Source organism: Oncorhynchus mykiss, chromosome 25, assembly GCF_013265735.2.
Source record: "Oncorhynchus mykiss isolate Arlee chromosome 25, USDA_OmykA_1.1, whole genome shotgun sequence".
In the NCBI taxonomy this organism is placed as follows: domain Eukaryota; kingdom Metazoa; phylum Chordata; class Actinopteri; order Salmoniformes; family Salmonidae; genus Oncorhynchus; species Oncorhynchus mykiss.
This window is the reverse complement of record NC_048589.1, coordinates 44,570,499-44,587,165: the sequence shown is the minus strand read 5'-3', so window position 1 is coordinate 44,587,165 and position 16,667 is coordinate 44,570,499. Positions and strand designations below refer to the sequence as shown.

Genomic DNA, 16,667 nt, shown 5'->3' with positions numbered 1-16,667 from the left:
TGTATAGGAGTGGGAATCCATCCTCTCACTGTCCTCATGTATAGGAGTGGGAATCCATCCTCTCACTGTCCTCATGTATAGGAGTGGGAATCCATCCTCTCACTGTCCTCATGTATAGGAGTGGGAATCCATCCTCTCACTGGCCTCATGTATAGGAGTGGGAATCCATCCTCTCACTGGCCTCATGTATTGGAGTGGGAATCCATCCTCTCACTGTCCTCATGTATAGGAGTGGGAATCCATCCTCTCATTGGCCTCATGTATAGGAGTGGGAATCCATCCTCTCACTGTCCTCATGTATAGGAGTGGGACACCATCCTCTCACTGGCCTCATGTATTGGAGTGGGAATCCATCCTCTCACTGTCCTCATGTATAGGAGTGGGACACCGTCCTCATGTATAGGAGTGGGACACCGTCCTCATGTATAGGAGTGGGACACTGTCCTCTCACTGGCCTCATGTATAGGAGTGGGACATATATAGTTGGTTTTGGGGCATCTCAACTTAGTAATGGATGATAATGATATCTGATTATAAAGATATTGATAATATTGATAGATAATAATAGCACTGAATGCTACCTATAGAATGTATGCTGTGTCACTCAGTATCTGCATTGCACCAGAAACTCTGCAGCCAGGATCACGGTCTGCCAGGATCACGGTCTGCCAGGATCACGGTCTGCCAGGATCACGGTCTGCCAGGATCACGGTCTGCCAGGATCACGGGCTTAATCTTTCTGAAGAGAGGTCTGAGTCACAGATAGTGGTGGTAGGATGTTCGGTTGGAAAACACACCAGCCTTCCATAGACCTTTGACCTTTATATCTGGCCCACATGTTATTGACCTTTGACCCGTATATCTGACCTACATGTTATTGACCTTTGACCTTTATATCTGGCCCACATGTTATTGACATTTGACCTGTATATCTGACCTACATGTTATAGACCTTTGACCTTTATATCTGGCCCACAGCCAGTCCTCTTCTGGCTGTGCCGGGTGGAGATTATAACAGAACATGGCCAAGATGTTCAAACGGTCAAAGATGACCAGCAGGGTCAAATAATAATAATCACAGTGGTTGTAGAGGGTGCAGCAAGTCAGCACCTCAGGAGTAAATGTCATTAAGAGTATCTCTACCACTCCTGCTGTCTCTAGAGAGTTGAAAACAGCAGGTCTGGGACAGGTAGCACATCCGGTGAACAGGTCAAGGTTCCATAGCCGCAGGCAGAACAGTTGAAACTGGAGCAGCAGCACGGCCAGGTGGACTGGGGACAGCCAGGAGTCATCAGGCCAGGTTAAGAGTATCTCTACCACACACCACAAGCTAATTATGTGTGTGAATACTTAGGAAACACATTTCCAAAATTCAAATAACTTGGAGCTGGTTTCCTGGTGTTTTTAGTCTTCTTTACAATTTTTTGGGGCTCAGAAAACTAAAATAAAACCACCCGTGGGCCAAAATTGGGCCGTGGGCCACCAGTTGGGGAACCCTGCCCTAGGTTAAAGGAAGGGCTTTCAGTGGAAACTGAAATGGGTCTTAAGATGGATGTTTGAGGCTTGTCCAACTAGAACAGTTGTGTGTGTGTGTGTGTGTGTGTGTGATGATTGTCACCAGCAGCAGAGGGCTTGCAGCTGTCCCTGTCCCCGTGTCATATGACAGACCTTCTGCCCGGGCCGCAGACCTCGTGGAGTTTAACACTCTGGGCAGGAGCCTGTCCCAAATGCCACGTTATTCTTTATAGTGCACTGGAACCTGGTCAAAGGAAGTAGGGTGCTGTTTGGAATTCAACCCCAGGGGCACAAGGAGGGCCGTGCCAGAACTCAGCAGACCACTGGGGGAAATAGATATTGTTCCTAGGCAGACTTTCAAATGTCACGATTTGTATGGTTACATGCACACAATAATATTGTTTGCTGTGTGTAGTCAGATTAATAGAATGGTTTGTTGTGTGTAGTCAGATTAATAGAATGGCTTGTTTTGTGTAGTCAGATTAATAGAATAGCTTGTTGTGTGTAGTCAGATTAATAGAATTGTTTGTTGTGTGTAGTCAGATTAATAGAATAGCTTGTTGTGTGTAGTCAGATTAATAGAATAGTTTGTGTGTAGTCAGATTAATAGAATAGCTTGTTGTGTATAGTTAGATTAATAGAATGGTTTGTTGTGTGTAGTCAGATTAATAGAATAGCTTGTTGTGTGTAGTCAGATTAATAGAATGGCTTGTTGTGTGTAGTCAGATTAATAGAATGGTTTGTTGTGTGTAGTCAGATTAATAGAATGGTTTGTTGTGTGTAGTCAGATTTAATAGAATAGCTTGTTGTGTGTAGTCAGATTAATAGAATAGCTTGTTGTGTGTAGTCAGATTAATATAATGGTTTGTTGTGTGTAGTCAGATTAATAGAATAGCTTGTTGTGTGTAGTCAGATTAATAGAATGGTTTGTTGTGTGTAGTCAGATTAATAGAATAGTTTGTGTGTAGTCAGATTAATAGAATGGTTTGTTGTGTGTAGTCAGATTAAGAGAATAGCTTGTTGTGTGTAGTCAGATTAATATAATGGTTTGTTGTGTGTAGTCAGATTAATAGAATAGCTTGTTGTGTGTAGTCAGATTAATAGAATGGTTTGTTGTGTGTAGTCAGATTAATAGAATAGTTTGTGTGTAGTCAGATTAATAGAATGGTTTGTTGTGTGTAGTCAGATTAATAGAATGGTTTGTTGTGTGTAGTCAGATTAAGAGAATAGCTTGTTGTGTGTAGTCAGATTAATATAATGGTTTGTTGTGTATAGTCGAATAAATGAGTAGCTTGTAGTTATATCATGAAGGCTCCGTAGACTAGGTCTATGAAGGATGTTACAGTAGGTTATATCATGAAGGCTCCGTAGACTAGGTCTATGAAGGATGTTACAGTAGGTTATATCATGAAGGCTCCGTAGACTAGGTCTATGAAGGATGTTACAGTAGGTTATATCATGAAGGCTCCGTAGACTAGGTCTATGAAGGATGTTACAGTAGGTTATATCATGAAGGCTCCGTAGACTAGGTCTATGAAGGCTGTTACAGTAGGTTATATCATGAAGGCTCTTACAGTAGGTTATATATGAAGGCTGTTACAGTAGGTTATATCATGAAGGCCTCTAGACTAGGTCTATGAAGGATGTTACAGTAGGTTATATCATGAAGGCTCCGTAGACTAGGTCTATGAAGGCTGTTACAGTAGGTTATATCATGAAGGCTCCGTAGACTAGGTCTATGAAGGATGTTACAGTAGGTTATATATGAAGGCTGTTACAGTAGGTTATATCATGAAGGCTCCATAGACTAGGTCTATGAAGGATGTTACAGTAGGTTATATCATGAAGGCTCCGTAGACTAGGTCTATGAAGGATGTTACAGTAGGTTATATCATGAAGGCTCCGTAGACTAGGTCTATGAAGGCTGTTACAGTAGGTTATATCATGAAGGCTCTTACAGTAGGTTATATATGAAGGCTGTTACAGTAGGTTATATCATGAAGGCCTCTAGACTAGGTCTATGAAGGATGTTACAGTAGGTTATATCATGAAGGCTCCGTAGACTAGGTCTATGAAGGCTGTTACAGTAGGTTATATCATGAAGGCTCCGTAGACTAGGTCTATGAAGGATGTTACAGTAGGTTATATATGAAGGCTGTTACAGTAGGTTATATCATGAAGGCTCCATAGACTAGGTCTATGAAGGATGTTACAGTAGGTTATATCATGAAGGCTCCGTAGACTAGGTCTATGAATGCTGTTACAGTAGGTTATATCATGAAGGCTCTTACAGTAGGTTATATATGAAGGCTGTTACAGTAGGTTATATCATGAAGGCTCCGTAGACTAGGTCTATGAAGGCTGTTACAGTAGGTTATATCATGAAGGCTCTTACAGTAGGTTATATATGAAGGCTGTTACAGTAGGTTATATCATGAAGGCTCCGTAGACTAGGTCTATGAAGGCTGTTACAGTAGGTTATATCATGAAGGCTCCGTAGACTAGGTCTATGAAGGCTGTTACAGTAGGTTATATCATGAAGGCTCCGTAGACTAGGTCTATGAAGGATGTTACAGTAGGTTATATATGAAGGCTGTTACAGTAGGTTATATCATGAAGGCTCCATAGACTAGGTCTATGAAGGATGTTACAGTAGGTTATATCATGAAGGCTCCGTAGACTAGGTCTATGAATGCTGTTACAGTAGGTTATATATGAAGGCTGTTACAGTAGGTTATATCATGAAGGCTCCGTAGACTAGGTCTATGAAGGATGTTACAGTAGGTTATATATGAAGGCTGTTACAGTAGGTTATATCATGAAGGCCTCTAGACTAGGTCTATGAAGGCTGTTACAGTAGGTTATATCATGAAGGCTCTGTAGACTAGGTCTATGAAGGATGTTACAGTAGGTTATATATGAAGGCTGTTACAGTAGGTTATATCATGAAGGCTCCATAGACTAGGTCTATGAAGGATGTTACAGTAGGTTATATCATGAAGGCTCCGTAGACTAGGTCTATGAATGCTGTTACAGTAGGTTATATCATGAAGGCTCTTACAGTAGGTTATATATGAAGGCTGTTACAGTAGGTTATATCATGAAGGCTCCGTAGACTAGGTCTATGAAGGATGTTACTGTAGGTTATATATGAAGGCTGTTACAGTAGGTTATATCATGAAGGCTCTGTAGACTAGGTCTATGAAGGATGTTACAGTAGGTTATATATGAAGGCTGTTACAGTAGGTTATATCATGAAGGCTCTTACAGTAGGTTATATATGAAGGCTGTTACAGTAGGTTATATCATGAAGGCCCCGTAGACTAGGTCTATGAAGGCTGTTACAGTAGGTTATATCATGAAGGCTCCGTAGACTAGGTCTATGAAGGATGTTACAGTAGGTTATATATGAAGGCTGTTACAGTAGGTTATATCATGAAGGCTCTGTAGACTAGGTCTATGAAGGATGTTACAGTAGGTTATATATGAAGGCTGTTACAGTAGGTTATATCATGAAGGCTCCATAGACTAGGTCTATGAAGGATGTTACAGTAGGTTATATCATGAAGGCTCCGTAGACTAGGTCTATGAAGGCTGTTACAGTAGGTTATATCATGAAGGCTCTTACAGTAGGTTATATATGAAGGCTGTTACAGTAGGTTATATCATGAAGGCTCCGTAGACTAGGTCTATGAAGGATGTTACAGTAGGTTATATATGAAGGCTGTTACAGTAGGTTATATCATGAAGGCTTTGTAGACTTGGTCTAAGATTGATGTTACAGTAGGTTATGTCATGAAGGCTCCGTAGACTAGGTCTATGAATGATGTTACAGTAGGTTATGTCATGAAGGCTCCGTAGACTAGGTCTATGAAGGATGTTACAGTAGGTTATGTCATGAAGGCTCCGTAGACTAGGTCTATGAAGGATGTTACAGTAGGTTATATATGAAGGCTGTTACAGTATGTTATATCATGACTAGACTAGGTCTATGAAGGATGTTACAGTAGGTTATATCATGAAGGCTCCGTAGACTAGGTCTATGAAGGCTGTTACAGTAGGTTATATCATGAAGGCTCCGTAGACTAGGTCTATGAAGGATGTTACAGTAGGTTATATCATGAAGGCTCCGTAGACTAGGTCTATGAAGGATGTTACAGTAGGTTATATCATGAAGGCCCCGTAGGCTAGGTCTATGAAGGCTGTTACAGTAGGTTATATCATGAAGGCTCCATAGACTAGGTCTATGAAGGATGTTAGTCGGTTATATCATGAAGGCCCCGTAGACTAGGTCTATGAAGGATGTTACAGTAGGTTATATATGAAGGCTGTTACAGTAGGTTATATCATGAAGGCTCCGTAGACTAGGTCTATGAAGGATGTTAGTCGGTTATATCATGAAGGCTCCGTAGACTAGGTCTATGAAGGATGTTACAGTAGGTTATATCATGAAGGCTCCGTAGACTAGGTCTATGAAGGATGTTACAGTAGGTTATATCATGAAGGCCCCGTAGACTAGGTCTATGAAGGATGTTACAGTAGGTTATATCATGAAGGCTCCGTAGACTAGGTCTATGAAGGATGTTACAGTAGGTTATATCATGAAGGCTCCATAGACTAGGTCTATGAAGGATGTTACAGTAGGTTATATCATGAAGGCTCCGTAGACTAGGTCTATGAAGGATGTTACAGTAGGTTATATATGAAGGCTGTTACAGTAGGTTATATCATGAAGGCTCCGTAGACTAGGTCTATGAAGGCTGTTACAGTAGGTTATATCATGAAGGCTCTTACAGTAGGTTATATATGAAGGCTGTTACAGTAGTTTATATCATGAAGGCTCCGTAGACTAGGTCTATGAAGGCTGTTACAGTAGGTTATATCATGAAGGCTCCATAGACTAGGTCTATGAAGGATGTTACAGTAGGTTATATCATGAAGGCTCTGTAGACTAGGTCTATGAAGGCTGTTACATTAGGTTATATCATGAAGGCCCCTTAGGCTAGGTCTATGAAGGATGTTACAGTAGGTTATATCATGAAGGCTCCGTAGACTAGGGCTGATTCAGGACAGACGGTAGAACTGCAGTGTAAAAGTGCATGCCAGTCAGATGAACGGGAGCTGTGAGTGGTTTTGACGCGTGTGTTTTCTCTCGTGTCTCCAGGAGGGAGGAGGAGGCTGCAGCAAAGCGTGCCAGAGAGGAGGAGGCGCAGAGGAGAGAGGAAGAGGAGAGTAGGAAGCGGCAGCAACAGATCCAGAAGTGGAGTGACGCACGGCAGTACTTCTGCCAGAAGGGGGCGTTGTGGGACTGGAGATACCCCAACAAAACCCCTCCAACACCACCACCACCACCACCTCGAAAATGCAAGGGTCCCGCCTGGCAGGAGCAGGGGGGCTGGGACTGCAGCTCTACCCCCGCCGGGTGTCGAGGTCCCTGGGAGACCCAGGAGGACATCAGGTTCAACTGGTACGACAGGAAACAGGGCCGCAGTGCCACCTGGCACGCCCAGGAACCACCCAACGTCTACAAGTGGAGCGCCGGACAGAGAGGCAGTGGCAGCCTGCACAGCAGGGAGGGAACCAATAGGAGATGGCAGCAGGAGGAGTATCTCCATCCCCCAGCACAGCAGCAGAGCGGAGGGAGGGAACCCTGGCAGCAGAACAGCGGAGGAGGAGGTGCTACCGGTCTATACGGCAGCAGCAGAGGGGGTCACGGACTTCCTGGTGTGCTCGCTGACCGTGTCATGACGGAAGGGCCGAGCAGCACGGAGTCTCTTCACAGGATGGACTTCGCCAGCGACCAGCTGGATCCGGTCGGGTCCTTCGACCAGCTACACAGATACGCTCACTTCGAACCGCAGGATGACGGCCGGAAGAGTGGACACCAGAACATGGCCCAGGAAGGGCCAGCCGGTGGAGCAGAACACGATCGTAAAAGTGGCTTGGGGCCCAAGGCGTTCGGTAGTAATCCTAAACTAGACAAGGCCTGTCGCTGGTCCCCTTATCCGTCCCATAAGGAGACTCACCCTCATCCTCAACCCTCAGAGAAGCACCCAAAGGGTCCTCCTCCTCCCCCAACCTTCCAGACCCCCTTGGGCCAGGGCAGAGATGTGGATCTGAGGCCCAGACGTGACATAACGCTGGACCTCCACCGCTCCTCGGGTCTGAAGCCGACTCAATCCAGACAGGACCTGCGAGCAGGCCAGCAGAGAGCAGCCCAGCAGCAGAGGTCTCCTGATCATAGTGTAGAAGGGAGGGAACCCAGGAAGCTTAGAGACATCTCTACAAGGATCAGTAGCAGTGATAACAGCAATAGTTTGAGGACAGACAGACAAACCTCCTCCTCTTCCTCTGGGTCCACCTCCACCAGACGGAGGGCAGCTAAACCATCAGAGTGCCTTGAGAAAGGCCTGTCCTCCTCTTCGACTACCAGCCTCAAGACCCACCTGGGTAGGGCCTCCAGCCCCACCCTCAACCTAACTTCCAGCCCCAAGACCCACCTCAGTAGGGCCTCCAGCCCCAGCCCCACCCTAACTTCCAGCCCCAAGACCCACCTCAGTAGGGCCTCCAGCCCCACCCTCAACCTAACTTCCAGCCCCAAGACCCACCTCAGTAGGGCCTCCAGCCCCACCCTCAATCTAACCTCCAACCCCAAGACCCACCTCAGTAGGGCCTCCAGCCCTAGCCCCTCTACCACCCCCAGGACCCAGCTGAGCCGAGCCTCCAGCCAGGACTCGGACCAGCCTAGGTTGTCCAGACACAGAAGCCAGGATTTGGGGAGGGGGCAGGGATCAAAATCACCCCAGCAGGACCAGGAGCAGCTGCTGACCGAGATGCTGAGGAGAGCCAAGGAGACACTGCTAGACAAGAGGAGCTCCGTGGAGCTGTCTGCTGTTAACAACAGGACCGAGGGACAGAAGGCAGTGTCCAACGACCATAGGATGGAGAAAAAGGACAGGAAGATGGTGCTACACATCGAGGAACAACAACAGGTGGAGAGCTCTGCTGGCGTTACGGTCGCTGACGACAACAGACAGAAGAGAGGGAAGTCGTCTAGACAGACCAGACAGGACAGAGCTAGCAGCAGAGCTAACCCAGCTGAGGACAGAGCTAACCCAGCTGAGGATAGAGCTAGCAGCAGAGCTAACCCAGCTGAGGACAGAGCTAGCAGCAGAGCTAACCCAGCTGAGGACAGAGCTAGCAGCAGAGCTAACCCAGCTGAGGACAGAGCTAGCAGCAGAGCTAACCCAGCTGAGGACAGAGCTAGCAGCAGAGCTAACCCAGCTGAGGACAGAGCTAGCAGCAGAGCTAACCCAGCTGAGGACAGAGCTAGCAGCAGAGCTAACCCAGCTGAGGACAGAGCTGCTGCTACTGAGCCTTTAGAGACCATGATGGAGTTTGTGACGTCTCCCTCAGACAACCACATGTCTGTTCAGTCTGTCCAGGTCAGCACTTCCACCATGGAGTCCCCAGAGGGGGCTGTGCTCTCTCTCTCTCCCAGGGAGGAGGCGGTGGGGGAGAGGGAGGAGGCGAGGGGCCTGGTGGCTGGAGAGGAGGCCATGGAAGTAGCAGACGCAGGTCTATGGTCAGACAGTGACCCCTTGAGAACCATCGACCCTAACCTTGACCTCCACACGACCTCTGACCCCTCCTCAGGCTCCACCCAGACCAAACCCACCCTGCCCCTCGGCCTAAAGAGGGACCTCACCCGACACATCGGCTCCAAGACCAAGAGCGGCAGCCACGAGCCCAATCTGAACATAGCCCGGCGAATCAGGAACGTGAGCGGGACGAGGAGAGGGGAGGCGGAGAAGGATTTGGGGCTGAAGCCAACGCTAAGACAGCTCATCAGTTCGTCGGGGTCACGACGCTGTGTCAACTGGGACCAGGTGTACCAGGAAGTCCACAGGAAGAAGCAGCAGCAGGGGAAAGGCATGCCCAGGTGAGCGGTCATCTGGAGAATGACCTGCAGCAGGATGCATAACGCATCTCGTGTGGGAGTTCTGCTCTAGGACCAGTTTAGCCTTTTAGATGGTAATATACACTGAGCTCTTTCCATGACGTAGACTGACCAGGTGAATCCAGGTGAAATGTATGATCCCTTAATGATGTCACTTGTTAAATCCACTTCAAATCAGTGTAGATGAAAGGTAGGAGACAGGTGGTTAAAGTAGGCTTTTTAAACCTTGAGACAATTGAGGGGTGGATTGTGTTCGTGTGTCATTCAGAGGGTGAAACGGACAAGACAAAAGATTTGTGACTTTCAACGGGTTACGGGTTATTGTGTCAAGAACTGCAACGCTGCTGGGTTTTTCACACTCAACAGTTTCCCGTGTGTATCAAGAATGGTCCACCCACCCAAAGGACATCCAGCCAACTTGACACAACTGTGGGAAGCATTGGAGACAACATGGGGCCAGCATCCCTGTGGAACGCTTTAGACACCTTGTAGAGTTCATGTCCCTGACGAATTGAGGCTGCTCTGAGGGGAAAAGGGGGGGTGCAACTCAATACTAGGAAGGTGTTCCTAATGTTTTGTATAGTAATTATAGAGATAAAGGGGTACCTGATCCTAGATTAGCACTGCTACTCTGATGCTTGGTACATGCACTCAGTGGCCTCAGTGCACTCAGTGGCCACCCCGTTTCACGGAAAATGGTTTGCTCCTACAGACAGTGAGTCTCGTGTCCGTGGCTTGCTATATAAAGCCGGCAGACAGGCATCGAGGCATTCAGTTACTGTTGGATTGAACTTTAGAATGGGCAGAACGAGTGACCCAAAGCGACGTTCGGCGTGGTAGGATCGACAGTACCAGGCGTGTCAGATCCAGTATCTCATATCACGCACGGGTGTCAACAGTTTATCGAGAACGACTGCTCGACAACAAAAACAACATCCGGTCAGCTGCGGTCCTGTGGGTGAAAACAGCTTGTTTTTATTTTTTTACCTTTTATTTAACTAGGCAAGTCAGTTAAGAACAAATTCTTATTTTCAATGACGGCCTAGGAACAGGAACGTCCTCTCTCGTTGACGAGAGATGTCCAAGGAGAACGGCCAGAACGGTACAAGCCAATCAGGCGGCCCACAAACAGACCACTAATAACGTAGTACCTAACAGTGGTGTGCAGAACGACATCACGAAAAGCACAATTCGTCACTGAAGGGGCTATTGCAGCAGACTACCGGGTTCCCCTCCTAACAGTCCATCCTGCCTGGTGTCAACGGTACTGGCTGGTGGTGCAACGGTGTGGGGAATGTTATTCCTGGCACACGTTAAGTCCCCTTGATACCAATTGAGCAATGTGTTCCATGCCTCGAATAATTCCGGATGTTCTGGAGGCAAATGGTGGAGTCGGAGCCGGTACCAGATGGTGTACCTAATAAACTGGCCAATGAGTGTATAGCCCCTTGCCTTTTAACAGTAGGCTAGGTGCCAGTCTGTTTCTCATCTCTTGCCAACTCCTTATGGAGTCCATAATGCCCCAAAAAATAGTTTGGCTTGACAATGACAAAAGCACTTAGAGAGATCTGGGACCTTTTTTAAAAGTGCATGTGTCCTGGCAGTCATGTTAAATGTATGTGGAGTTGGTGGTAATGTATGGCTGAACATGAGATGTATCCTGTCTCGTCTTATCAGGTTTGGCATCGAGATGGTGTCCTGTGACCAGGAGGGGGAAGACGTTCCTCTGGCCGAGGGGTTTCAGTGGGAGACCCTCTTCGGCCTCGGAGACTCTGGACCCGCCTTCGCCCCAGTGACTCCTCGCAAACGCAGCCTCTCGGAGAGTAGCGTGGCTCCAGACCGCTCGACCGCCAACCTCTCCTCTCTCTTCGGAGGTCAGACCCCTGGTCAGGCGATGCCAGGAGAGAGGGCACCCGGAGATGGGGCTGGAAGGGAAGTAAGATGCAGCTCAGACCAGCAAAGCTCCTCGTTATTCAGAGACCTCCAGCAGCCTAAAGTGGAGGCTACACCGTGTGAAGACAGAGCACAGAGAGAAGTACAGGGGCCACTACCAGAGGGGCCCCCAGGGGTCGAGCCGAGACCTGACTCCGTGATAGGGGACAGCAGCTCGGGGACGGAGCAGACCGACACGCAGGGAGCCAGGATGAAACGACGTGCTGCTGGGGACATTGCATGTCCTGAAATCCCTCATTCAGAGAGGAAGAATAAAAGAATGAAGGTCAAGTCCAAAAAAGGTGAACATCCTGTTACTGTAGTAACTGTTACTATGGTAACCCCTCTAGGACAGCAGGACACTGGTGAACATCCTGTTACTGTAGTAACTGTTACTATGGTAACCCCTCTAGGACAGCAGGACACTGGTGATCATCCTGTTACTGTAGTAACTGTTACTATGGTAACCCCTCTAGAACAGCAGGACACTGGTGAACATCCTGTTACTGTAGTAACCCCTCTAGGACAACAGGACACTGGATGAACATCCTGTTACTGTAGTAACCCCTCTAGGACAGCAGGACACTGGTGAACATCCTGTTACTGTAGTAACTGTTACTGTGGTAACCCCTCTAGAACAGCAGGACACCGGTGAACATCCTGTTACTGTAGTAACTGTTACTATGGTAACCCCTCTAGGACAGCAGGACACTGGTGAACATCCTGTTACTGTAGTAACTGTTACTATGGTAACCCCTCTAGGACAGCAGGACACCGGTGAACATCCTGTTACTGTAGTAACTGTTACTATGGTAACCCCTCTAGGACAGCAGGACACTGGTGAACATCCTGTTACTGTAGTAACCCCTCTAGGACAACAGGACACCGGGTGAACATCCTGTTACTGTAGTAACCCCTCTAGGACAACAGGACAATGGGTGAACATCCTGTTACTGTAGTAACTGTTACTATGGTGTCTGAGATGGTCACTGTTCAGGCCAGGTATTAATTTGTCACTCAGTAAACCATCATTTTATTGTCCTTCAGAGCGTCTACAGGTGGACCATCTCCTTGCTGTGTCTCTGAGAGAGGAGGATCTGAGCCGGTCTCTACAAGGGGTCGACAACAGCCTGATCCAGGCCAGGGCTGCTCTACAGGCTGCCTACATGGAGGTCCAGCGCCTTCTAGTGGTCAAACAGCAGGTACTACACCTCCCAGCCCAGCCTACACTGGTCCTGTCAGATTACATTCATTTCAGTTCAAAAATGACATTCTTAATCCCCGAGTGACAACCAGGAAGTCCTTGTCAGTGTGTGTCCCCCATCATGTGGTATGAGCTGTTGGGGACAACCAGGAAGTCCTTGTCAGTGTGTGTCCCCCCCAATCATTTGGTAAAGAAAGAGGAAGGTACAGCTGTAGAACCCCAGACAGAAATTACCCAGAAGTCCACGATGACAACATGATAAATAAGGAACTTTAACCCATCCATCATGTTATTGTTTTGGACGGTCTCTCAGGTTTCCATGGAGATGAGTACTCTCAGAAGGAAGCGTATTGAGTTGCTCCAAGGGATACAAGGTAAACCAAGGCTTTAACTGATGATTTTGTGTCAACTAAATGAGCACTCTCTCTCTCTTTTTTTAAAAATAAGTCTGGTGTGGATGTGACATCTTGTCTTTTCTCACTATCTGAAATATGGGTAACGGCTTTTCATCGGTTCTGTTTTGACTCTTGGTGTGTGTCTCAGGTGGTGTTGAGAGCCTTTCCCTGCCCAGAGTGAAGAGCTGTGAAGAGGAGATGCCTTTAGAGATGCCCCCCTCCCTGCTGTCGCCTCTAACAGAACCCCCTGTCGCCAGTCCCAACCAGGTTCCCCTCTACCTGCCCCCCTGCTCCACGCCCCCCTCCCTGTCCCCTAGCCACCAGACCCACCCCCAGCCTATCACGCAGTCCGTAGTTATCAAGCAGGAGCCCCTGTCCCCGGGTGGGGTGACCACTAAGACGGAGGATGCGGAGAGCGCAGTGACCGTTCACCACGGCTCTCACAGCACCACGTCAGAGCCCACGCCCATCCCTACAGCCCCTCACGCAGGTATGGCCTGTCACCACACACACACACACACACACACACACACACTGGTAAACATTCACTCAGAAATGGCCTGAATTTAATCTGCCGTTTTCTCTCGTTCTCTCTTTTCTTAGATTGTGCCGCCAGCTTCCAACCGGTCCGAGGGAGGAAGTCTGAGCGTCACAGAGTCAGCAGAGAGCTCTCTCAAGAGGGCAGCAGTCTACCCGTAGGAGCATGTGCAGAATGGAAGGACCCCTCGGCAGGTTCACCAGGCCTGGTCCAGTCGGGAGAGAGGGGTGTTCAGGTTTCCACGGAAGACAGGGGTAACTTCAAGCCCCACCCAGCCCCACTGTCGGGCTCATCCAGCCGCAAGAGCTCCAGATCCGGGGTCCAGGACCTAGAAACCTCCCCCGTCCTTCCTCTGTCCCTCGCTCCGTCCAACGTGCCGCCTCAGGCGGAGGTGAAGACCATAAAGCGCGTGAGGAAGTTGAAGAAGAAGAGGGTGCTGAGGAAGGCCAAGGGGGAGGAGCAACAGCTTGACAACAGCGACACAGAACTGGAAGCGGAGACTACCATCTCCCGACCCGTCAGACTCCTCGGAACCCGCAGGAAACCCAACGGCGGAAGCCGGCCCCAGGTCATCACATCCTCCTCCACGTCCAGCCCGCCTGGAACATCAGAGGACAGGGGAGAGCGTCCAGGACCACCGGGGTCTCCAGCCACGAGACCCGAGGAGAGGCAGGAGGACTCCGACTCCTCTCTGGAGATGGTCGTGCTCCCCCAGGCAGCTCCAGGTGAGGTGGTCACCATTGACACCTCGGGTCCAGAGGATGGAGACGTGGACATCTGCCCCCGGCCACAGCCCGCTGTCTCACCCCCAGCCCCAGACACACTGAAGACGGAGCCCCAGAAGCTGGCCTGCAATGAGGTGACCTCCACAAGCGAGATGGATGGTAGCTCTGTAGGCAAGAGGTGAGAGTGATATGTCATGTACAGGTCTGGACAGATATATTGGCATCTTGACACTTTTCTCAGATAATTCCCTATTTTTTCTTCTAAAATAAGTTGAATTTTAAAATAATAATAAATAAAAAAAGTGTTATTGTATTTTCAACATTGTCAGAAACAATTTTATTTTTGGTACCGCTAATCTAGTACTTGGTTAAACAAACTTTGGCTGAAATAACTGCAGACAAACGCTTCTTGTAGCCATCAGTGAGCTTGCTGCAACTTGGCACGATCTTCAGCATCACACTGCTCTTATTTTTTGTATTTTTTAAAAAATGTTACCTTTATTTAACTAGGCAAGTCAGTTAAGAACAAATTCTTATTTGTCAATGACGGCCTGGGAACTGCCTTGTTCAGGGGGCAGAACGACCTTGTCAGCTCGGGGGTTTTGAACTTGCGACCTTCCTTCCGTTGGACTTCCTTACTGGTCCATGTCTCTAACCACTAGGGTACCCTGCCGCCCCCAAAACATTTTGCCTGGCATTTTGCTTCATCTATGAAACATTTGATCTCCATAGAGTTATAGAACTGTTAAGAGTGGACTGTGTATTGTAGACTTCACCCTTTGCCAAAGTTTTATTTATTTATTTTTTAAATGGTGTCGTTTAGAAGGAGTTCAAAGGTGAATTGAGTTATTGCACACGCCCACTTCACAGAGTAGGCGTTCTCAAATGGAAATATACGTGCTAGAACACGCCAATAGGATCTCACCAGCTCGTGCTTGGCTCTGCCTACCTCCTTGTTTGTTCTACCCACTATGATTAATTTTCTCCCATTAGAAACGACAGGCTGTGGTCTATCTTGGCTTAGTTAGAAAAAATCTTTGCTACCGTGCTCTGAGCACGCAAAACACACAGCAAGCTCATTGATGGTTTACAATAAGCTTTTGTCTCCAGTTATCTTGGCCAAAGGCTGTGCAAGTCCTAGTTCCGTGGTGCCAATAATTAGATCTTAGCTCCGTGGTGCCAATAATTAGGTCTTAGCTCCGTGGTGCCAATAGCTCGGTCTTAGCTCTGTGGTGCCAATAACTAGGTCTTAGCTCCGTGGTGCCAATAGCTCGGTCTTAGCTCTGTGGTGCCAATAATTAGGTCCTAGTTCCGTGGTGCCAATAATTAGGTCCTAGTTCCGTGGTGCCAATAATTAGGTCCTAGTTCCTTGGTGCCAATAATTAGGTCCTAGCTCTGTGGTGCCAATAATTAGGTCTAGCTCTGTGGTGCCAATAATTAGGTCTAGCTCTGTGGTGCCAATAATTAGGTCCTAGTTCCGCTATAGCATAGGCTAAAAGGCTATAGATTAGGCTATAGGCTAAAAGGCTATAGATTAGGCTAAAAGTCTATAGGCTAAAAGGCTATAGATTAGGCTAAAAGTCTATAGGCTAAAAGGCTATAGATGAGGCTAAAAGGCTGTAGATTAGGCTATAGGCTAAAAGGCTGTAGATTAGGCTATAGGCTAAAAGGCTATAGATTAGGCTATAGGCTAAAAGGCTATAGATTAGGCTAAAGGCTAAAAGGATATAGATTAGGCTAGAAGGCTATAGATTAGGCTAAAGGCTAAAAGGCTATAGATTAGGCTAAAAGGCTATAGATTAGGCTATAGGCTAAACGGCTATAGATTAGGCTAAAAGTCTATAGGCTAAAAGGCTATAGATTAGGCTAAAAGGCTATAGATTAGGCTAAAAGGTTCTGTTTCTCATTCTTGACGTGTCTGTCCTGTCTGCTCCTCCTCCTACAGTGAAGTCCAGCTTCCCCCGACATCTGTCAAGCTGTCCAAGACTTCCTCAGGTAGGTCACATGATCTCACACTGGTCCAAGACTTCCTCAGTGAGGTCACATTATCTCACACTGGTCCAAGACTTCCTCAGGGAGGTCACATGATCTCACACTGGTCCAAGACGTCCTCAGGTAGGTCACATGATCTCACACTGGTCCAAGACTTCCTCAGGGAGGTCACATGATCTCACACTGGTCCAAGACTTCCTCAGGTAGGTCACATGATCTCACATGCTCAGGTGGGATAGGCTAGATCCAGACGCTTTCACCAGACCAGAATAGTCCATTGGACCTGATTTAGTTCCAGTACCCAGACCCTCGTGCTGTTTGGTCTTGAACTAGACAGACAGCATGGCTATGGCCTGTGATAAATCATATGTATGTTTACCGAAACAAATGGATGAGTCCTCTCACT

General features: G+C 47.7%; 2 protein-coding genes across 6 annotated transcripts in view; one reads left to right on the top strand and one right to left on the bottom strand.

Annotated features, from left to right (window-relative positions):
- LOC110505940 (probable N-acetyltransferase camello) overlaps positions 1-16,667 on the bottom strand; it is a 669,337-nt gene that overhangs the window by 315,300 nt on the left and 337,370 nt on the right. The window lies entirely within an intron of this gene.
- The window catches only part of znf106a (zinc finger protein 106a), a 62,417-nt gene that overhangs the window by 16,941 nt on the left and 28,809 nt on the right, over positions 1-16,667 (top strand). For all 5 annotated transcript variants that reach the window (XM_036963091.1, XM_036963092.1, XM_036963090.1 and 2 more), the window contains exons 5-11: positions 6,680-9,457; positions 11,153-11,709; positions 12,455-12,609; positions 12,925-12,985; positions 13,155-13,496; positions 13,610-14,447; positions 16,215-16,264. In XM_036963091.1, coding sequence (XP_036818986.1) covers positions 6,680-9,457; positions 11,153-11,709; positions 12,455-12,609; positions 12,925-12,985; positions 13,155-13,496; positions 13,610-14,447; positions 16,215-16,264 — 4,781 coding nt within the window. The remainder of the gene's footprint in view (positions 1-6,679; positions 9,458-11,152; positions 11,710-12,454; positions 12,610-12,924; positions 12,986-13,154; positions 13,497-13,609; positions 14,448-16,214; positions 16,265-16,667) is intronic.